The 24501-nt window shown below is 37.0% G+C and overlaps 1 protein-coding gene across 3 annotated transcripts in view; it reads left to right on the plus strand.

Moving 5' to 3' along the window:
* Positions 1-24501, plus strand: part of ARHGEF28 (Rho guanine nucleotide exchange factor 28) — a 372652-nt gene that overhangs the window by 127856 nt on the left and 220295 nt on the right. For all 3 annotated transcript variants that reach the window (XM_027864273.1, XM_027864271.1, XM_027864272.1), the window contains exons 4-5: positions 5438-5585; positions 10216-10509. In XM_027864273.1, the coding sequence (XP_027720074.1) occupies positions 5438-5585; positions 10216-10509 (442 nt within the window). The remainder of the gene's footprint in view (positions 1-5437; positions 5586-10215; positions 10510-24501) is intronic.

The raw sequence follows: 24501 nt of genomic DNA on the forward strand, positions 1-24501 counted from the left end.
TACATTGTGCTTTCATGAGCAAAGTTAAAAACACATTTCAACTGCCTACTTTTACATAGTTGCACTTTAGGTGTATTACATTGTGCTTTCATGAGCAAAGTTAAAAACAAATTTCAACTGCCTGCTTTTATATAGTTGCACTTTAGGTGTATTACATTGTGCTTTCATGAGCAAAGTTAAAAACAAATTTCAACTGCCTGCTTTTATATAGTTGCACTTTAGGTACTAAATGAAGCTTGTTGAATTGAAATGACTTTTGAGCTTGTCGCAATCATGCAGTAGTAGCAAGGTATAATAAAATACATAAAATTATGTAACTAAAAGACATCATATCACAGAAATAAAATGTGGCTCGGTCAACTGAGTTGCTGGAGGGATGAGATACCTCAGTTTCGCTGATTACCTTTGATCTGCAGTAAAGTACAAATTGTTTTCATTTAAAATGTCTGTGGAAGGCAGGAGCAGGAGTTTACATAATCCATTGGTTCTTTGAGAAGGTCTAAATACTCTTAATAATTCCTCCGGCATTCAAAGCCCTTCATGATCTGACCTTAGTCCATTTCTCTAGACTCATTTCACATTATTCCCCCACAAACACTTATTCCATTTGTCACCCCTTCTGTTTGATGGGTTCTCCATCACGTCTCAGATACTCTCCTTCCTTCCCCTTGCTTCTTGGAATCCCTGACTCCCCCTGAGGGTCAGTCTCTTCTGATCCTTCCGGTTGCCAGGGCTTTTCCTTTCCCCCAATTACTTTGTATTTATATTTATATTGATTGGGTACATATTGTGTTTCCCCAAGTAAATGTAAGCAGGAACTAGAGGGCAGGAACTACCTCATTTTTGTCTATGTATATCACCAGGACCTAGCATAGTAGCTGGCACCTACTAAGTGTTTCATACATTTTTATTTAAATCAATTGAGCAGAATGAAGTAATATCTAAGAAAAGGACTCTGTCCCGGGGAATCTTAGCTCAACTTTACAGATAGAACTTCTCTTCAGTGGAGAACTCACTTAAACTGGTTGATAGTAAAAATACTTTTTTCATTTATTACTTTTGCTTTTCCTAGTATGTGTTCAATCAAAATTAATTTCCTTTTTCTTTCTTTCTTTTTTTAATTATTTATTTGCAAGTAATATTTGGCCTTCTAGGAGGGTCAGTGGAGTATTTGTGAGTGTTTTGTATTTGGGAAATTACAGTGGAGGGGAAAAGGGACATTTGTGAACAGGAAGGTTTTGATACAGATTCTAAAAGATTTACTCAGAAAAGTTTTGAACTTAAACAAAACAGCCACTTGGATCCATATGGGAATGTAGGCAGACTAAAATACTCAAAATTAGAAATTGACTAGAACATTAAAAAATTAACACCCTTTTATAAAAAAAAAGTAAGTGGGTTGGTGCAGTTTTGGCATTTGTTTACAAGAATGATTCAGCTCTATCAAGATTCTAGAGTCTGGACTGCAAATTCTGTAATTTTAAAAAGCAACAAATTATTGTTTTTCTCATTTCCTAGATGTATGGTAAAATAAGTTTATGATGAAAGAGGTGCAAGCTGCATTTAAATTATCTGGTATTTTTTATTTTTTGAGAATTTTAACCTCAAATTTATGTATGTTTATTGAGCATTTAAGATGATGATATGCTGGAACCAGCTTACTCTTAGACTGAAGATGAAGTTGTCTTATAAAATCATAGCACCTAGAACTGGAAGAGACCTCAGAGATTATCTTTATTTTTTCAGATGAGGAAACTGAGGCACAGAGTGATTAAAAGACTTTCCCAATGTCAAACGAGCCCTTGGACTCCAAGTGTAGGACTGTTTCCACTAGACTTTGCTAAATGCTGCTAAATGATAGCTTTCCCTCTTCAGGATTAACTAACTAACTAATTAATTAATTAGGATTAATGTCCTTTCTCTAAATGTCACAGGAGCTTTATTTGCTTTCAAATATGTAAGGTCTTTGTTTAAACAGTAGTATTTAAAGGCCTCATATCTGTACTAATGGAGTGGCTTAGCTGCCATAACTTAAGACCTCTATTGTTCTAGGATGATTTGCACGTAGCATATTGTTGAGTCTTCTGTTTATGCTGGATCTTAGTTTTATGCAGACCTTCAAAAAAGATATTGAAATTATATGTGTGCTGCAGTCAGATATCTCGTGATCATGATTAGTTGCCCTCCCCCTCACCTTCATTTCTCTTCTTTACTTACAACTTCTTTCTTAGATTGCTGGGATAGAAGGAGATAATAATCTTTTCCACTTTATATGAAAGTCCATTTCTTTTTAAAAGCTATTTGGGGAGGAGGGAGGTCACTAAGTACTGTATAGTCATCAAGTTAATTTTGCTTTTCTACCCTCCCATTGTTGTTGATCCCATTTTGGATTTCACTTGACTTTTTAGCAATGACTGTGGAATAGTTTAAGCATTTTTTCTCTAGGGAACAATGAGTTGGGGAGGATAGGGGATAAGGGGAGTGGAAAAGGGAGAACAGACCACTGATGCTTTTGACTGGAAGAAGGATTCTGACACCCTTGCCAATAGAATTAGGAAAGTGAAAAGTGCTGAACTGCTGGAGGCAATATCTAAGATTGAATCCAGATTGGGAATTAAATGGTCAAACAAGAATTCTCTAAGTGGAAATTTGACTAGGACAGTAATAAGATTAGCATCCTTCGACCACCGTCATTAGGGGACTTCTTTTCTAAATAAAAATTGGGCACTTTTGCCATTCTCATTCATACAGGATCCTTTTCCATGTTACATTTCCTTTATAGACTTCCTGTGAAGCTGTTTAGTGTAGTTTTTTTCCTGAATGATATTAGTTCTTACTTATAAAAATGCTTAATTTTCTGTTATTGTGAACATTACAGACACCAACAAACATAAGCATTTCCATATACAAGGAACAGAAAAAGAAGATTTCATGTAAAATTGTAAATCTGTCTTCTATACCGCTTTTCATTTTAGAATATAGACTCAATTCTGCATAATTCCCAAGCTATTTTCCCTGTTTCTCAGAGATGTTAATTCTTTTTCCTTTTAAACTTTTATCTAAACAATTATGGTGCTTTTCAGAGTGAAGACGCTCCCTCCCTTTTCCTCTCCTCTCAAAGGATCAGTTTTCTGCATATTTTCAGGTGTCTTTTGTGATTTGCCAAATCAGAGACTATTGGTCATTGGTGAATACTATTTCTCCAATAGTTATTCCTACTTGTTTGGATTTCTGGGCCTGCCTTTCAATACCATTTTATGTTTCTAAAAAAGACCCCTTTAGTACATCCAGTGTCTTCTTTTATTGGTGATTGTAAAGTGTGATAGGGGTTTTGAAGGAATTGAGTTGTAAGGTTGTTCTGTTGTATGTTGTTTTTTCAAAGAAGGCTGTAATTAAACTCTATTGTAAGCCATAGTCCTTATTCACTCAAACAAGTAAAACAGTAATATGATAGGTGTTTTGAATAGATGCAGATTAGATATCCTTGTGGACTCTGAAAGACTGTGATCTTTTTATGCAATTTGTTTTCCCTAAAAAATACAAAACCATTCAGCAGCAGGTCAGGACAATTCTGCCTGTAGATAATTAATTCACTCAGCAACCAGGAACTTGACTAAAGCAAGCTGTTCTTCCTTTTTTAGGAAATGGAATTTCATTTAAATCAATCATGTTGGACTTTTTTTTTCTTTTAAGGTCCTTTTCCTGTACTTTGTTTTGAAGCTATTGTATGGTGAATTTTTCTTGGTGTGCTACAGCCTATTGATTTTATATACATGTATACACATATATGTCAACCCAGATCTATGTACATACATATGTGCATATATGTGTGTATGAGAAAGCACACATATATTTATATATCAGAAACTAGGGTTTCTTTAGGGTACCACAACTAGAATTAAATTATTCTGATATGTGGTGTTTTTAAAGCAAATAATTTTGAGTATAGCATTACAAAGCAAAATAGGACATGCCCTGTTTTTATGCTGGTGAAATGCTTTTTTTTAGAGGATTAAATAGCTGCATGTCTGTTGGAAAGAGATGTCTTGAATCTAATTTTGTTTTTTCACCCTATGGGTTCGGTTATGCTTGGCATAAAGTTTCATATCCTTTTGAATGGATCTATATATGCTGATATTAAGAAATTACAATTAAAATAATAATGCCACATCCTCCCCTTTTGTTTTCTCCTCCCTCCCCCCCCACAAAAAAAGTATTGAGGGATAAGGAAATCTCTCTGAATGCTAGTTTGTGCTTGGTTCAGGCAAGCTTCCAAACACTCAGATGCCTCACTGAACTATAGACTAAGTTCTGGAGGCTCTCCAGAAACGTGAGACCCTTTCCACCTCCAGGTTTCCCTTTCCCTGACACTCCCATAGGCCCCCACAGTCTTCTCCCACTCTCTCAAGGCCCTACTTTGTATTGTGTTTTGTGTTCTTGGTTTAAGGAGTGTCCAGAAGACATGAAGTCTTTCAGTGTTTCTTCTAGGGGCCATTTGGAAGGCTGATCCATATCTTTCCTTTTTTTTTAATGTGTAGTTTAATTTTATTACTAGCCACTCTGTCCAAAAAAAAAAAGAAGAATTATCTTAATAACATTTTATTAGAAAAGAGAGTTTTTTTCACAGTCATTTCTAGAGTATCTATGAATGTTCCAGGGTGGCAGCTTCTGTTCCAATGTTCTTTACCTTTTTTGTGTTAAGGACCCTTTTGGTGAAATATATGGACCTATTCTCATGATAATATTTTTAAATATTTAAGATTACAAAGGAAATTAATTACACTGAAATCTAGTTATCAAATTAAAAAAAAAAAACAAGTCCATAGGGCTCCAGGTTAAGAATCCTGAGCGTTCTATACTTATCAGATCCAACAGTGGGGAAGGTACAGGGAGTCTTTAGTAGTTGAAAGAAAGAGAGCTTTTATGGTTGGTGTGGTTCTTGAAAATGATATGGGAAACAAAAAGCATGGAAGGGAGTGATAATTCATTTGATGACCTTGCAAACACTTAAAATGCTTAGAAAAGTCCTGTTAGGCTCCAGTATAGTACAAACATTTACCAATGCCATCACCAAATATTAGTTATCAGGAGCATTCACGCTCTTCATGGCATTGGACCTACAGTATAAATAGCAGACAAAAAATGTATTTGCCATCCAGAAAATTTCAGACTAAAGAATGGAAACAAAGTGCCATGCATTCATATAGATAGTTGTTGTTGTTGTTGTTGTTGTTGTTGTTGTGTTTATGAGTACATTTTGCCAATTTTAAAAAAGTGTTTTTAGAAGAGGGTATACTACATGCACTTCAGGGTATACTACATGCAATTAATTATTTAATATAATACATAATATATTGTTAATATAATATATGATATATTTTTACTTGAGAACATTTTGTTTCTCCAAGTCAAAGCTTATGATTTGTTCACTTTTCAGGGGCAGATGATGGTGTATGCAAAGTTTGACAAAAATGTTTACCTCCCTGAAGATGCTGAATTTTATTTCATTTACAATGGATCTCATCAAAGGCATGTGACATTTGCACAGCGCGTTGGAGATAATGTCCTCCAGTCTAACATTCCAGGTAAGCATTTCCTTTTTAAATACCCAATGGGGAAATATATCTGCAGACTTTCTTCTTCTTGTTGTTGTTATACAACATTTTATAAAGGAAGCAAACTAGGAGCAAAAGAAAACATAGTGTCCTGAGTGAGGGGCAGGGAGGGAAAACTAGTTTGCTTTCAAGCACTATGGGACTTTTTCTGTTAGAGTTGCCATAGCATCTGAGATCAGACACTGCACCAGAATTAAGTTTTTTTGTAATAATGCCAAAATGATACAACAAAAGAAATGCTGTCTCTTCAGGGCCTCAAGCCAGAGATGACCTAAGACAAGACTATGAAACAGGTAGTTTGTAATTAGCGAGCTCTTATTTTTCCTTTTAGCAGCTCCTTTTCTCCCAACTCCATCAAATGCTGATCCTAGCTTGTCCAGGGCTTTACACTGTGACACCTTAGTTGAGCTCGGTTGAGCCCTCTCTGGGCAGGGTAACATGCTTTGGACCTTTCTTTCTCCTCTCTCTGCTTTCCATTACGTTACATGTGGCCTGTGTCCCATGCTTCATAACTCTGTTTTCCCCTTTTCAAGGTGACAGCTAGTTAGTTAATCTGAAAATTTAATCCATTCTAACGTGTAAGTGGGTGCAAATGGCTTAAAGTATTATGCTTCTAAGGTGACATTTTTTTGCATTTTAAGGGGATAATTATGGCATTTGTCCAAAGCAGTGATTCAGGTATAGGTTGGGGAAAAGGCAGATTTAGATTTGAGACAAGAAAAAAACTTCCTAAAAAACCCCAAACTTCCTACCTTGTGAGGTAGGGGAATGTCTACCCTAAACATAAAAAGACTTCCCCTGGCAGACAGAATGGGCAAATGAGAACAATTTGTTCTAATAGCCATAAGGGCAGCTGAAGCTGGTGCTGTGGAGTACTTAGAGCTTGGTCAGAGATCAAAGGCACCAAGGTTATCCACTGCATCCTGGGCCATCACCAGTTGTCCTGACTTTTGTCTTGGCACTGGGCTTTGATGACTCTGGAAAAGATAGTGAGGCTGATGATTTTGCACAACTCTGCCTGACTGAAATCCAATTTACATGCAAGTTAGGACATTACGCGTGATGTTATTGGACCTCTTTGCAAATGAAGGATGGACAACAGTCTTCCAGCCCTCACTTGTGAGGAATATTGAAGAGGACATACTTGAATAGGGACAGGTTGGACGAGGTCAGTCAGTCAACTAGGAATTAGTAAGCTCCTGCTATGTGCCAGGTGTGTACCCTATGTGTACCTTTCCAACTTGGAGATTCAGTGATTCTGTGATCTTTTTGGACAGGGGAACTTTCCTCAGCTCTTATATATAAGACTATAAGCTCTTATATATAAGACTCTATATAAGCTCTTATATATAAGACTCTATATAAGGTCTTATATATAAGACTCTGTATAAGCTCTTATATATAAGACCACACTATATAGGTGGTCACCTTTTCAGTCTATAAACCAGGCTGACTACCTTCTGAAAACAAGTCCATTGCCAGATTTTTTGGCAACCTGTGGTTGCTGGGAGGAGAGCAGAATATAAATATGGCATTGTACAGTGACTTTGACCATTGTGAAGAGATACATAGGAAGTTTACAACTCCATTTAAGTCTAACCCGTGATCTGAAAGTTGTTATCTGATTGCTTTAATAACTTAGGATGTTTTTGTTGTTGTTGTTGTTGTAACTGCAAACAACTCTTAACTCTTCCTTGCCTGGCTTCAGAGCTCCTTAAGAGAATGAAGAGCAACCAAATAGATAGGTGATTCCAAAATGATGCTTTCTCTGTATTCTGTACTCTGCTGGCTTCTCCCCTTCCTTCCACTTCCTTTGTTAACTGCCTCCTCTTATCCTTCTCTCCCTTTTATCCACCCTGCCCCCCCCCCCCAAACATCTTTTAGTTTCATTTCTGCTCTACAGTGTCTTACCTTAAGTGTCCTGATCATCTTCTATGAGAAAGAAAACAAAAATGTCAGCAAATTAGCAAAAATTCTGAATTGTTGTTTAATTTTTATGATAGAGCTTTTCTCCTCTTTTCCCCCTCTTCCTCCCTCCCAGCTTTGTGCTTTGAGAGAGACATCATCCATTATATTGCAAACTCTCTTGAGAGCAGAGACCATTTTCTTTGTCTCACTGTTGATCTCAAGCATGTGATCAGTGGTTATCACATTTCTCAGATGCAGGCTATTTGCTGTGTGCTGTACACTGTACCTGCTTTCTAGGAGGAACAACCTTCCCAAAAGACAATATAAGCAACTGTGTCATATCCTCTTCTAATGATTCCATGCAATCCTGTTCTCTGGAGTCATTTGTTAGGGCTCTTAGGGTGTCAGTTGGTTACCTTTGGTGAGTAAACCTTGGATAGAGGTGGGGTTGAAATTCTTCAGAATTCATTTGTCCAATGATTCTCACTTGGAAGAAGTCCTATAGAGGCCGAGTGGTGAAGTTTATTTCTTACTCCTACCCTCATTCTGTCAATTTTTATAGTATATTATTAACTTCTAAAAATTCTGCTGTCTCTGAATGTTTTGCCAAATGGCTAAGAGTTAAGAAGAAAGGCAGTCTAGCATAGAGGAAGGAATACTGAATTTGGAGTAGATGTAGATTCGAATCCTATCTCAGCTATTTATTACTGGTATTTTGAGCTTTAGCAAGTCACAGCCTCTCTGGCCTCCATTCCCTCATCTGTAAAATGAGTGTTTTAGCCAAGATATTCACAGCGGGTCTCTACAGCTCTTTATCCTACTGTCCTTTAAAAAATTACTTGACCTGCTGGGCAGCTGCAGTTTTACCTTGGAGAAATGACATGTAGGGGTGAATAAAGGTAGAGCTAGAACATGTCGGAAGGAAAATATTCTCTGTAGGGATTCTACTATTACAAAAAGCAGAAAGGCCAAGATGAGAAAACTTGAAGGTAGGCTAGGAGAGATAAATTCTTTATTCAGTTATTTGAAGGGCTTTCATGTAGAAGCTGGTTTAGGCTTGTTTTTCTTGGCTCCAGAGGGTAGAAGTAAGAACAATGGATAGAGATGACAGAGACAGGTTTTAATATAAGGAAAAACTTCCTAAAGATTATAGCTATGGCAAAGTGAAATAGGTTCCTTAATGAGGTAGTGAGTCCTGTCCCTGGAAGTTTTCAAGCAAAAGCTGGGTGAGCAGGTTTTTTTAGTTTTATTTATTTTATTTTTAATTTATGGAATAAAACAAGCATTTCTGTAACATAGTATAATAAAAAGATGATTGCACATGAAACTACAAATCTATTATGTACAACTTGGTATTCCTTTTAAATATATAATTATCATGTAAATTTCTTTTTTCCCCTCTTTTTACCTCCCCCTTCACCCCTCCCCCCTCCTTAGAGATGGCTACCACTAGACACAAATGTGTGTGTGGGTGTGTGTGAGTGTGTGTGTGTGTGTGTGTGTGTGTGTGTAAAGCCATTCTATACATACTTTTATTTATCAGTTCTTTCTCTGGATGCAGATAGTATCTTCCTTCATATATCCTTTGTAGTTAATTTGTGTATTTGTAATATTTATAATACTTAAGTGAGATGTTATGATAGGAGATTCCTATTCAGGCATAGGCCAAGCTATCTGTTCACTGAGGTCCCATACAAATTGGGGTTTCTATGACCTCATGAAGATACTTTGAGATTACAGGTAGTTAGTGTCAGTAATGTCAGAGAAATGACAGCACCTACACAAGCCTGTTAAATTCTTGCCTCCTTCCTCTTCTTTAACATTCAGCCTCAGTTTGGGTGAGAAAGGGGCAATTAATAAAGAAATTCTGTAGGGGGATACCTAATTTATTTGTTATTTTTACATAAGTGACTTAAATTGCCATATAAAGATAATAAGAAAATGAATGTATGAAATAATAATTGTACTCAGTAATACATGGCAGACAGGTAAGTAGTAGAGGTCATTTATTTATTCTGATGGACATTTCTGATTGGAATCATGATGTGATAATGGTTGTATGTTTGTTTTTTAAACATTAATTAAATTCCCAATATCTTTTCAAAATAGTAATGCTGATAGAATAATATTAAATGAAGGCTGCGCTTAAGTAGTGAAAAGCAATTGTATCAAACTCAAATAGAAATGGACCCCTATTAGCCACATGTTGACTTAGAAAACCACAAACAAATTAACATTATCTATGTTATATTGTATTTTTATATATTTTGTTAAACATTTCCCAATTACGTTTTAGTCTCATTCAGGTTATTCTCAGGCGGGTCCATGAACCAGGATGTTACTTGACTCTTCTAAAAAGATAAATTTAAAAACCGGGAAGAACTCAAAGGAGACGCCATTTTAAATTTGGCCTCAATGGCTCTGCCAAATCTTGTTAACAACAGTTAGAAAGATAGCAAGCTAACTTCCCAGCCTGCCCTCCTTTATTCCTCTATAGTCCCCTGGAGCTGTTCTGAAGGCATTGTCTGCCTTTATAATGAAGCTGGGTGCCCAGACTCGCTCACTGGAATTTTAGAAAGATCATGTAATTTCAGATACATTCTTAAATAATAATCAAGTTTTCCTTACAGAGGAGGAAAATGTCCTTCTTACAGCTTCTCAAAGGTACATTAATTCTTCTTTTGCTTTTCAGGCCATGGATTTGAGGAAACTGTGTTGGTGTCCACATGTCTGTACTCAGAAGGTTACTCCCCAGTGACCATGGGCTGTTGTTCTATTATATACATGGACAATGTGGCTTGCAGGCTATCCCGTTCTCTTGTTAGCCAAGTTGGCTCTTTCACTTGTAGCAGTCATCAGATTCTACTTGATCAATTTGGTCTCAAGGTGAAAGAGCTTCAGGCTTTGGATGAAGACCTTGTATTGGCTATGGCTCACTTGGATTTGCCACTTGGGTGGAATATCTTGGGAAATTCTTCAGGAGAAGGTAAGTTTTCACTAGAAGAATATTTGCCTCTCTAAGTACAGTTCAAGATATGTCAAACCATCACAGAATCACAGAATTTGGAGCTGGAAAAGACCTCCATGGCCATTTAGTCTAATGTCAGCCCCAAAGAAATTACCATTATGACATACCTGATCGGTGAGGTGGTACAGTGGATGAGGTACTGTACTTGGATAAAATAGAAGCCTTCTCAGTAAGATTATGTGTGAAATAAGGATACCCATGCTCACCAATGTTATTCCGTTTTGTATTGGAAATCTTAGCAATAGCAATAAGAGATGAAAAAAATAGAAGGAATCAGAATAGGAAGACCTAAATCCAAATCCAGCCCCAGATCATTATTAGCTACGTAACCCTGAACAAATCATTTAATCTCTTTATGCCTCAGCTTCCTTCTCTGTAAAATGGAGATAATAAAAGCATCTACCTCCCAGGGTTGTTGTGAGTATGAAATGATTTAATATTTGTAAAAGTGCTTTGCAAACTTTAAAGTGCTATATAAATGCTAGCTATTATGATGATTATTAAATGGTCATTTTGACTGTGCTTAAAGAGCTTCAGCAAAGGGTAACCTACTACCTCCCCAGTCAGCCCATTCCACTTTTGGCAAGCTCTAATTGTTAAGAAGTTTTTTTTCTTATGTCAAGAATAAATTTGCCTTTGCAATTTCTACCCATTCCTGCTGATTCTGGGGTCAAACAAAATGAGTCATTCTAGTCCTTCCACATGACAGCCCTTCAAATACGTGAATACAATTGTCCTGTATCTCCTGAGTCTTCTCAGGCTGAAGATACCCAGTTCATTCATCCTTATGGCATAGACTCCTGGCACTCACCATCCTGGTTGCCCTCTACTGTATGCTTTCCAGATTCTCAATAGCTTTCTTAAATTATAGTACTCAGAGCTGAATGCAGTACTCCAACTGTGGTCTGACTGGGGAAGAATAAAGAGGGAGTCTCGCCTTCTTCTTCTTGGAAGCTCTCTCTTTCTTAATGCCATCTGTGATCTCTAGCATTTTTGACTGCCACATCATACTGCTGGCTCATGTTGAGCCTGACATCCACTAAAGGCATAGATCTTTTTTTTTTAAAATAAGTTTTATTGATGTCTTGTTTTTACATTACCTACATTTACAGATTAACCCCTCTTCATAAGAGGTCTCTTGGAACAAAATGAAACAGTTAAATAAAACTAATAATACTATGACCTCATCTGAAAGTGCATGGAACATTTCACATCTGTAGCAATGCCCCCACCTCTCTATTAAATACAACAAACCTGTTTTCTCTCCCTTTCGTTTCCCACCCCTTTGGGAAAAAAAGAAAAGAAAAAGACATTTTTTGTACCAAATATACATTGTTAAGCAAAACCAATTCCCTCAGTGGTTTTATACAAATTAAAATCTTATTCTGCACCTTAAATCTGTTACATCACTCTAATGGATAGTATATTTTATTGGAGCATCATGAATGGTCATTGCATCATCCTAGTTCTTATAACTTTCATAGTTATTTGTTTTCACAGAGTTGTTATTATGTTAATTATTCTCCTAGTTCTGCTAATTTCATTCTTTATCAGTTTATAGAGGTCCTCAAAATTGTGGTTTTTATAACAATGATGTTAAAATGAAATTGTTCTGATTCTGCTTACTATATTCTGCATCAGTTCATATAAATCTTTTCATGTCCTTTTGAAAACATCTATTTCCTTAAAACAGTATTCCATCACATCTATATACCACAACTTATTTAGTGATATCTCCATTGTTAGACATTTTCTTAGTTTCCAGTTTTGTTGCCGCCCCAAAAAGTTGCTATAAATATTTTTACACATAAAGGATCTTTTTCCTCTTTCTTTGATTTCTTTTGGGTATAAGGCTAATATTAGCATAACAGGATCAAAGGGTATGCACTGTTTAGTAACTTTTTGTCTAAGAATGTGAGTCCTCAAGGGAAGAAACCCAGGCTATCTATAGCCATTTGAAAAAAAAATACTCCAAATAACTACCAGAGCAATGCACATTAGAGCAATTCTGAGATTCCACTTCATACCCATCAGAGTGGCAAAGATGACAAAAAAGGAAACTAATCAGTGATGGAAGGACTGTGGAAAAACAGACACTGTAGGTGGACTCATGAATGGGTACAACCATCCTGGAAACCAATTTATTATTATACACAAAAAGTTGTGATATATTAATGTGGCAGAATACTATTGTGAGTAAATAAATGATTTCAAATAGATGTAGAAAGACTTATGTGAATTGGAAATCTTTTATCTTATGTATTATTTTTTATGTGCTAGAAGATAGTGATTGCTAGCTTCTTTCTTTTTAGTCTTTGGATACATTCAATATATTTTCATTTACAGTAAGATAGAGATGAAATTAGTCATCTCAGTTAGTAGAATTATACTTAACCAGCCCCTTTGCCTATATACATCTGTGATTTGTCTTGGCCATTATAATGTGCAATCTAACTTGCCCACAGCTGTGAGTTATTCAGTGATTAAAAAAAAACAAACCCTGCCATAAAGGATTTTATAGTTGAATAAGAGAGAGAAGGGCTATGCAAATAAGTGTAATTCCAGACAGAATATAATAAGTATCATACAAAGGAAACAAGAAAAAAACTATTTCAGAGTTGAAAATGAACTCTTCTGTTCATTTACCACAACCACTAGCTGAAGGATGAGTCTCTTCATCAATATCCCACACAAGTGTCTATCCAGGCTCTGTTTGAACATTTCAAATAGTCAAGTCAACAAGCATTTATTAAGCACCTACTTTTTTGGGCTCAGTATGTGTGGGGCGGGGAGAAAAACAATGTGAAACAACTGTATACAAACAACTATGTACAAGCAATATATAGTCAGGATGAATTGGAGATAATCTGAAGGAAGGTGCTAGTATTTAGGAAGACCAGGAAAGGTTTATTGTAGAAGGTGGGATTTTGGATGGGATTTGAAGAAAGCCAGGAGGTGGAAATGAGGAGGGAGCAAAACGTTCAAGTATGGGAGTCAGTCAATGAAAATGCAAGGAGGGGGAAAATTGGGTGTCTTTTGTGAGGAAGAGAAAGGAGGCTAATGTCACTCGATCATAGAGTAGATGTAAGAAGACTGCTTTAATGGGATGTGTATGTGGGAAGAGGTTATGAAAGACTTTAAAAGCTGATAGAGAATTTTGTATTTGATCTTGGAGACAATGAGTCACTGTAATTTACTGAATTGGGGAATGACATGATCAGACCTATACTTTAGGAAACTCACTTTGATGACTGATTGAAGGACACACTGGAGTGGGGAGAGATTTGAGGCAGTGAGACCAACCAACAGGCCATCGAAGTGGTCCAGGCATGAGGTAAAGAATACCTTTACCAGGGTGATGACAATGTCAGGCGAGAGAGGGGCATGTACATGATGGTTGAATTGGCAGGACTTGATAATACATTGGATATGGGAAGTGAGGAAGTGAGTAGTCAAGGATAACATGTAGTGGGCAGTCATTCTGAATCAGCTGTCAGTGTACAATTAGACTGTTTGCTTGTAAAAATAAACATCAAAACAACATCAGATTAGATTATTCAAAATAGGAAAAACATGTGGCATGCAATTAAACAACTTTAAACTGACCTATTTTAATAAGTTATTGATGCTTGGAAATGGATAAAGGAGAAGGAATGGATATAGACCATCACCATTCTTATGAAAGTTTGGCTAATGTAAAGTTACTATAATAAGGAGGCCAAAAGACCCTCCAAAATGCCTAAGCCAGCAAGTATATGATCTCCTTGTCGACTGGAGAAAGTTGACAGCCAAGAGCAAGGCTAGTTTAGAATACAAACTTGTAAAAATTATAAATAGTGCTCCTAATGAAACAGTGAAAAGTGTTAGAGATAGAAAACAGTTTTCACAAAGTTTGGCATTGGACCCAGTTAAACCAAATCACTCCAAGAACATTGAAGGAGGACACCAAAGATAAAAAATGGAAAAGATGTGTTAACGTTTCTAGAACAAATCTTCCATGTCATTGACAGTAAAGCTATTACATTTGGAGTCAGCATCGATGTTTCTAATGTGCCATATGAGGAAGTAGAAAAGATACTTAAAAAAAAAAAGAAATGGGAAAATCATTAAGACCAGACCTAGAGGAAGTCCATGGAGGACATGACACAGTTTTAAGTTTATTGAAGAGCTGATTCTCAAGATATTGGGAAGAATTGAAATTATCAAGCACATAGAAGATATCACAGATATTAATACTTTTGATAAGTATGTTTGAGAGGACATCGTTAACAATTTGATTGATTGATGAAACATTTATTAAGCACTTATGGTGTGCTAGTAGGCCCTGTGCTGAGCAGTGAGGATACAAATACAAGAAAGCAAGACAATTATTCCTACCCTCAAGGAATTTACATTTTAATGAGGGAAGACAACTTATAAAGGGGAACTGAAAAGTTGGGGGAGGGGAAGGAAGGGAACCTGAACAGGACCATTGTGGAAACCAGAGGGGAAAGAGTCCTCAGAAGGATTCCAGATGTTAGTGAGATGAAGCATAGCTAGGATTCTTCCTAAAATGAGAGTACCAGGAAAGAAGTCACCAAAGGAGAGGAGGACTTCAGTGCAGAGGTTTATTCAAGGCAGCAATGCAGCTGGCAAAATTGTGAGATCTACAACTTCTGGCTCTGAGTGTAGGTACACTGGACTCCTTCTCACTCACCTTGCCCCTTCCTGTCCTTTTCTACAGCGCTCTCTCTCTCTCTGTCTCCCTTTCTCTCTCCCTTTCTCTCTCTCCTTTGCAAAAGCTTTATGAGAAGTCTACAAATATATTGAGGGCATCCTTGATGAAGGCATGAGAATTCAGTAGGATATTCTATACCAGACCACATCTTCACAGTTACACAGGTGAGAGATGAAGAGAATATAAGATTCTACTGTGCTTATTGTTTGCTGACTATTAAAAAAAAAAGCATTGGTAGAGGAGAAAGCACCATTTAAGATTCTTCTCTAACATGGTCTTCTGCTGCTCTGCTGATTAATTGAGTAGTATCAGGCAAGGCATGACAGAAGGAGACATGCTTTTCCAAGGTATTTTCTGATGTCATGGAAACTCTGTTCATCACAAAGTTAAAATGCATGAGGAATTCCTGTAAACTGCAAGGTGTCCGTATTTTTAGATAACATTGTCCTATTTGCATCAAGCTCCAAAACATTTCAGAGCCTTCTAAATTGGAATAACAACCATTCAAAAATTCATCTTAACTATCTACTCATAAAAAAACCCAACCCAAATAGATGAAGCATGCCTATTGTTCAGACAGTGCTATGCATTTCGATGGAATTTCTAAATAATCACTTTCTAAATAGTCAAAATTATGGTCTCCGAGAGGTCAGTGGAAAGAGAGATTTACTATAAGATGTATGACCGGAAGAGGAGATGAGTTGATCCATATAGTAGGAGCAAAGATAACATCTGGACAACCATTATGGTAGATAGGTACCTATATAAATTATGAGACTTTTAAAAAGACCTACTGGATAGTAGGTGGACCCTGAGTTGGGGACTTAACTGAAGGCCATGTATTTAAAAGTCAAACAAAAAGAGGAGGTAGGAACAGGTTGTTATTTGCATCATTGGAGAAAGTACCCATCTTCATGAACTCAGAGGCTAAAATATAGAAGTATATATTTGCACGAGAAAGGTGCTGTACAGGTCTGCTTACACAGTGAGGTATTGAATTATGTGTAAGTGAATCTATCTATCCATCTATCCATCCATCCATCCATCCATCCATCCATCCACCCATCCATCTATCCATTCATCTATCAACAGCAGAGCCCCTGTACTTTCAGATTTCCAGGTGTATGTATTTTACGTTATCCCAGTTGAACTGAATAGAAAGGTTGCATTTATAAAGACATGACATGGAAATCCTTGACAATGTCACATTTGAGGAACAGGACTAACACTGGTACTGTTAGCTGGAAGCAATTGTCAAGTTTTTACCACATTTTCTTATTATTTTTCAGGGGAATGTGATTTTGAACCACAGCTTATCCAGATCTATATAATAATCTCTCTATCTCCTATGATTTTATTGTATCTGTGTGTTTTGGTCCAAATCTGGAATACAGAAAATTTGCAGATAGGCATGTCTTAATTTTAATTTATTTTTAACCCATCAAGACATCAGTGATATCCATCTCAATCCATCGAGACATCGACATTATGTTGAAAGCTCACAAGAAGCAGATTTAGGTTAAACATAAAGAATAACTTTCTAAGAGAGTTATTCCAAAGTATTATTCTTTTTGTTTTGGGAGTTGTTTCCCCCTTACCTAGAGGTCTTTAAGAGTGGCTGACTGCACATTGGAAACATAGAAATAAGCCAATTCCTGGCTCAATTAATTTGTCATTAAAAATTAATTTGAGGTTTCCCTTTGTACTGCTTACCCTGGTATCAGAATTGCTAGTTATGGTTCTGAGAGAATATTTTCTGGGTGACAGGAGAACCTGAGTTCTGTTTCTACTTTTGCTGCTAACTAGCTATGTGGCTTTGGCTATGTTATTCAATTTCTTTCCACTTCTTTTTCCTCATCTGTGGAATTAAGTGATGCATTTGTCAACTTCTAAGGTCCCTTCCACCTCTAACAACCTATACTCCATTGTTTCAATATTATGTTACATTTATCTAGTTTTTTTCTGTAAGACAGCTTTCATTCCAAGAAGTTAAAATGTTTTAGGTGCTCAATACATTTATTATCTAGTATTTGTATTGAGGATTACATATTTTTGAGGCAGATAGACAAAAAAAATCTACACATAAAAAACCAAGGTATGTAGAACCTGCCACAGAGGACCAGAGTTTGTTGGTGGTAGTACTCACAGATGAAAAACAGGCTGGGTAGGGGGATGCATGCCCAGCTACTGAGATGCCTGAGACTGGTGCATCTCTTGAGTTTGGAAGTTCTGAGCGGCAAGGGGTTATGCACTAAACTTGGTATTAGTATGATGAGCCCCCTGGAAGCAGGTTGCTTGAGGAGAGGAGATTCTGCCCAGGTCAGAAACAGAGCACGTCAAAGCTTTCATGCCAATGATAGTGGAATTGGACAGTAAGTAGCCCATGTACTTCCAGCCTGGTGAGATAGGGAAACCCAACCTTTAAAACCAACCAACCAACCAACCAACAAAAGACAAATGGAAATTAGGTGTCTTGCATTGTAATTCAGTATTTCTCTGAATGTTATCTACTGTTTGAGAGTTCCTCCCCTCTGTTCTGATCAGAAAAAATGACTACAACTTGTGTCAGTTTCTTCACAGTTCTTCATGTGTCCTTTATATGTCTGTTGGTACTCAGTACATGGTAATAGGAATTAGTGAGAAATATTTCTGGGAAAAGAGAGATTATTCCTAAGGACTTACTGCAAAACCTGAATAGTATTTCATTTGGTGTCATAATAAAATCCACATCTAGTCTTTAGATCAGTTTTATCCAGAAGGCATCAGATATTGGAGAGCTGCCAGAGACCCAGGAAAGATGGGGTTCTGTGGCATAAAGGAAAGCAGAGCCTTCTTCCCCAGGCTTTGGATAGAAAAGATCATTACTCACAAATGAAACTTAATTATAGACTGTAGGAAAGGAAATAACCCATGTCTTTATTTAATTTTGTTCCATAAGTAAAATTGGATTTCTGTTTCATAAAAATGACATTAATTTTCTCTCTGAAGTAGCTTTTGCAGTAGAGGCTGTCCCAGGAATCTAAAGCCCCCAGATTTGGACTAGGCTTTTCAGCAACACTGTAATTATTTGTGGTGCTTTACAGTAAATATACCTTTGGCTTTCGAAGATTGAAAGTCTTCCTATTTTGCTGTTCTGTATTCTTTTTATTTTATTTAAAAGCTCAAGTAAAAAAATTCTAGTATATTTTATTTTGATTATTCTAGTAGACTTTTTGATTTGAAAAAAAATTCTCCTCTTTTTCCTAAAGAAGTCAAATTTGGGTTTTATTTTTGCTTCTAGGGGCTCTGGGAAGAGACTGTAGGTGTTACTAGCCTCTTAATGAAAAACTGAAACTTGAACCCTAGAATTAAGGTACCAGTGGACTGAGAATGCCTGGTGAGCCAGGTGAGCCCCAGATAGAGGACTGGTATAGTAACCAATGGGCAAACCGGGGTATGAAGAGGGAAAGTGCTCTGAATTAAAAATCCAACAAACAAACAAACAAACCACACCCCAACTAGTCAACTCCAAACATGATAAGACTTTTTCAGTTTTACACATACCATTCTATAATATTACACCTAAGTATTCATTTTGGAGAGTTAGATTGTGTTTCTTGAGAGGCAAGGTTGTGTGTAATGCGATAATGTCAAATTCACATAGAAACAGGCCACTAATCTCTGCATAAGGATCCATGCTGCCACATATGTTGACATAGTTTTAAAATGTAACATTATCTCTTTTATTTTGTTAAATATTTTTACTTATTTATTTATTTTGTTAAATATTTCCCAATTACATTTTGATCTGCTCCAGGCCACATAGGCTGTGGTTTGACACCTCTGCTTTAATTGGAGGGATGAGTTAGCTGCATTCAATTTCTAGCCCTGATATATCCCTGCTATGACCAAATGATATGACCAATGTCTCTTAAAATTTAGTGCCTCAGTCAACTCTCTAAGACCTACAATTGCAGAGAGGCTGTTGATCAGCATTTTAGAGGGAGTTTTCTCTCTGAAAGTGCCCTACACCAATGAAATCACAGATAAAAACAAACTATATGTTTAATACTGAACAGTTTCATTCCTAAGATGCCATTAAGTCAAAGTTCTTTCTCTGTGCAGTATGTATCTCATTGGTGGTGGTAATAGTGGGTGGTGGGGGTAGGGGTGGGGTTATTTAAGGAAGGAAGAATATTCAACTTGAATTTGTAGGGTACACTGAATGGTATCTGACAGGGGACCCTGTCTGGTATTATTAAATATTATTTAATTGCTTATTTGAATGATGGGATTGTAAACACACTCATTAAAATTTCAGATTACTATGCTGAATGTGCTTGTCAATACCCAGAACATGACTTGTGAAATTAAAGAAATCATCAAGAAAGTATGGGATAAAATTCAGCAGAGACAAGGGCAAAGTAGCATCCTAAGGGAGGAAAAATGAATGCTAGCTTAGTGATAGAAAAGACAATATATCTGACTTGCTAGAGTACTGGAGATGAGGTTCTTTGTGCTAAATGTGTTTTAACATGTCAGGAATGGGACGCCATTGCTAGTAAGTCAAAGTTTGAATGGACCAGGTTCAGTCTTTGGAGGGCTTTTCCTACAAGTCTTTCTCAGCTATGGTTTTGGCCCTATGTCTTACACAGCTCTTCAGTCTCTTTTTTTAAAAGTCAAGTTTAAGGGTTTAGCTCAGGTGTATTAGTAGCCTTGTTCAATCAGTTATCCTTAATGTAACATTAAAGGGGCAAGGAGATGTCCTGGGGCCTTTAAAGAGCTTACCTTGTCAAAGGATTAGCACTTTGTTAAGGAGACAGAGGGTTTCTAGAGAGCCCTATCAGGTTCCTCCTGGATATACCTTTTATATATTATAATTATAGCAGCTGGGGCAACAATTTACACACTGGGGTTCCAGGTATAAAGATCTACCTAGGTTTGAGGTATTGTACTTTGTGGGTGAGTGCCCACTCAAAACCAGCCATCTTTATCTTTTACAGATGGTCTTAATTTTATCAGCCATCCAGAGAACACATTAGTTCAAACAAAAAGATAATTATTCAAGCATCATATCAAATAAAATGACAAGAAAAATTCCCCATGTGCACATATTGGGTATACCCTCTCATTCTATCATGTCATTGGTGGGGAAGGCCATATCTTCAGAGAACATACATGACCAGGGAACATGCATGGAGGCCATATCTTCAGAGAGCATACATGACCAGGGAACATGCATGGAGGTCACTCACCTCATCAACTAACTTATTAAGCCCTAATCAGTGAATGGGCATTGCCTCAAACTCAGACCTGTTAAAGACCTTAGTTTGAAAAAGCCAAGGTCCCCCAGTGCCTCCTGGGCCATCTCCAGTTGTCCTGATTTATATCTGGTCACTGGATCCAGATGGCTCCAGAGGAAAAATGAGGCTGGTGACTTTGCAAAGCCCTCTCTCATTTAAATCCAATTCATTTACAAGTCAGGGCATCACCTCCCTGATGTCATGATCCTCTTCTAGAATGAAGGACAAACAACAACCACAACACCATCTTATCTCTACTCTCAACTGTATATCCTGGTGTCTCTGTTGGGCAACAAATCTCCACTCTTTTCACTTTTTCTTTGTTGGACTTCTCTGTTGGTCTCCTGGTCAGCAAGCTGCTCTTTGCTACCATCTGCTGGACTTTACCTCTTAAAGGTTATTAGCTTCTCTGTTTTCCAGTCTTCTGAAGCACAGTGTCTAGAAAGCCTATCTCTGCCAAGGGAAGGCTGATATTCCTATAGCTAAGCCCAGGCTATGAAACAACACACCTAGCCAGAGAGGTAACAAAAACCAGAAGAATGCTTCAGCCTAAGATTAAATCTATTCTCTTGCCTGCCTTTGTTTGGTACTGAATCAGAGATCCTGGGTCTGAGACAACTATGTGACTTGGGGTTAGGAAATTCTTTCTAACTCCCATTAAATTCTTGATTGTTAGCCTTTGTTTCTTAAACCCATTTCAGGAACTCTGTAGCATTCCCCACCCTGCAATCCCATAGACGCTGTGTTGGCTGGGCCCTAAGATTAGCCTGGTCTCTGTATCCTCTTTGAATAGCATGCAAATGAGGTTCAGTAAAGTTGGCAAGTTCCACTTTCCTGCCGGTCTAGGGTATATTTGCCACCTACAAAAGTCCTGACACAATAGTTATATATCTTCCTAGTCTCCTTACTTAACATTATGGTGAGTCATGATTAAGAAGAAACCCTCAGATTTTGTAAGGTCTCTTTGAGAGTATTTTTTTTTCGTCATCCTGTGTTCTACAGCTGAAGAGGGTGAAAATGAAAAGGACTCAAAGAAAAGTCACAAAAATGAAGGGGTTAGAAAGTGGGATTCATGAGAAAAGGTTAAAAGGAATAGGAGTTTTCCAGAAACTGTTAAGACCATGTTCTGGTTGGGTAGAGTTCACTGACTAAATAGTAGTTGTATTATTACTTCTTAACTACTGTAAAGATAGTTCAACTGAGAATTGAAAGTCTGTTAGAAAAACTCAATATAAATTGCTGACTCCCTGTGACATTTTCATTTGTGCTTCAAGCCATAAACCCGGAACCATTACTTTCCTTCCAAGGAGCAGCAATTTTTGAAAGAGGAAAGTACCAGTTTATCTATCTTTGTCTTGAATGAAGTAGAGATATCACTTACAAGTAAGAAGTAAGATTTGCTTAACACCTAAAGTAGCATTGACCTGGCTCAGATTTTTATCACTTGAACAGACTCCGCTGGCTGTTGAATTGAAACAGAAGGTAAAAGAAGGTTTAACATGGCCTTCTGTGCACATTCACTTCCTTATCTGTGTTCCAGGCCTTATTAGCCTGTGGACATATTAAATTATAATATTTACTGGCTAGTCCACAGATTATGTTAAATGTCATCTTTGTTTTGTCTAACCTACCACTTCATTTCTTCATTTAATCTAAATGCAGTCAGATACTTGCTAGACAGCAAGCTTGAAACCTCACCATCTGAAACACCACAGGGATAGGAATTTTACAGAAGACAGACTTGTTATGGAACACAATTATTTGTTAGCTTTGAAGAAATTGGAACTGAATTAATGAGTTATGGCAGAAGAATGACTCAGATTTTGTGTGTTTCTGTTTGAAACCTTAACATTTTCCCAGCAGCTGTAGGCCTTTAAGTGACCATGCTCTAGAATTTTAAAAGTTGTGATATGATCTTACTGGACAAGGCAATCCTTTTCCCTCCCCCACCCCCTTTACCTTGACATTGTAAACTGGTGTTGTGTTCCTTCAGCTGCTAAGGTTGCAAATTGAAGGGTGGTAGGGCATTTCTGGACTTAAGTCCTTTTTCATTGAGTCCTATGAAGCCTAACTATTCCATTTTTCTCTGCCTTTTGGGGGTTTAAAAAAAAGTCTTTTTTTTTTTTGCATTTCTGTTTCTGTTATACCTTTGAGACACTTAGGTGGCACAGTGGATAGACCTCTGGGCCTGGAGTCCAAAAGACCTGGGTTCAAATCTATGGCAATGCCAAATATTTCCACTTGGAAATTTTTTTAAAAGTTGAACTGTTGACTGCTTTATAGAATATTAAAATCTTTGGCTATTCTTTCTTTAGAAATCATCTTAGTGACATGTGAAATCCAAAAATGAGGTGGTCATTCCACAGAGTTTTGGAAAAGTTTCTAGGAAAGCAGTTTCAATTCATGTGAATTGGTGAACTAGAGTGAAGCAGCCAAAATTTCCATTAGTGAAAACTAGTTATGATTTGGAACTTGGTTGCTTATTGACTCAGTTTTCTGATAATTTTAATTTCTTCATCTTACTCATTTTCTATGTTACTTAATGATTCTAACAGTGGTAAAAGGATTATCATGGTGCTGCTAAGTTACTGTTCATAATAACATTATATTATAATATATAACCTAATATATCAGAATATTATTATAACATTATACATAATCCTAAATCTTTGTAACATCATTTATGATATATTACTGTAATAGAAATACTAATTTATCACATCATCATCATCATTATTATTCATGTTTACATGGCATTTTTTTTTAAGGCAATTGGGGTTAAGTGACTTGCCCAAGGTCACATAGCTAATACATGTCAAGTGTTTGGTCTGAGGCCAGATTTGAACTTCAGGGCCGGTGCTCTATCCACTGAGCCACCTAGCTGCCCCTACATGGCATTTTAAGCTTTACAAAAGCATCTATAACCTACAGCTTATTCCTACAAAGCTCACTATTCCCCAGTCCAGTGACTGCAGGATAAAATTCTGGCTCCTAGCCCTTGGTTAGCTCCTATTTAATGGAGCCTATGGCTCACTGGGGTATTTTCTTGTTGTTCTTGAATTCAAAATTCTTGCTTCAAAATGGAAAGAGTAATTTTGCAGAAGTCAAGAAAACTCTTATGGCTTTTTTCCTGCTCAGCATAATAAAAACAGATTATGTAGTACTAAATATGCTCATGTCTCACCAGTGAAAATGGTTCCTCCAGGATTATTTTGTAGGAGTGGGTAAAAGTGGCAGCTTTGCTCAGCTCACTTGTTACTATGTTTGTTGTTATTGTTCAGTTATGTCCAACTCTTCATGACCCTACGGACCATAGCACGCCAGCACTGTCTATGGGGTTTTCTTGGCAGAGATACCTGGTTTGCTATTTCCTTCTCTTGTGGATTAAGGCAAGTAGAGGTTAAGTGACTTGCCCAGGATCACAGAGCTAGTAAGAGTCTAAGGGCAGATTTGAACTCAGGTCTTCATGACTCCAGGCTCAGTACTCTATGCACTAAACCACCTACCTCGTGTTACTATGCTAGAAGGGCAGGAAAAAAAATAGTCTTTGAAAATGTTAAAGTAAGTCAAATAAACCTACATATAACTTGGAAGGGGGACTGGTATGACTACTGGTCATTATGGTATCATGATGTGTGGACTACTGCCGAAATCAAAGGTCTCAGTCTGTGTTGTTTTAATTGGCACATCTGGCTTTTCCATACTGATTTAATTAAATGACAGTATTTACAGTGCCTTGTAGGCAGGCAGCTAGAATGGTGCTTTTAAATGGTTTAAATGCAGTAGACACCTATCTTAATATTTGTTGATGACATTCAAAATATTAAAAAAATCATGGAAACATGAAAGGCAGATTGATAACAAGTGAACCTGAGACCTTTACATTTTTCAAAATTTTGTTTCAATTCATGAGCATTTATTTTCTCTCCTTTTCTCTGCTTTCCTTCCCCA

The sequence above is a fragment of the Vombatus ursinus genome, unplaced genomic scaffold (genome assembly GCF_900497805.2).
Source record: "Vombatus ursinus unplaced genomic scaffold, bare-nosed wombat genome assembly UNPS02014774.1, whole genome shotgun sequence".
Classification (NCBI taxonomy): domain Eukaryota; kingdom Metazoa; phylum Chordata; class Mammalia; order Diprotodontia; family Vombatidae; genus Vombatus; species Vombatus ursinus.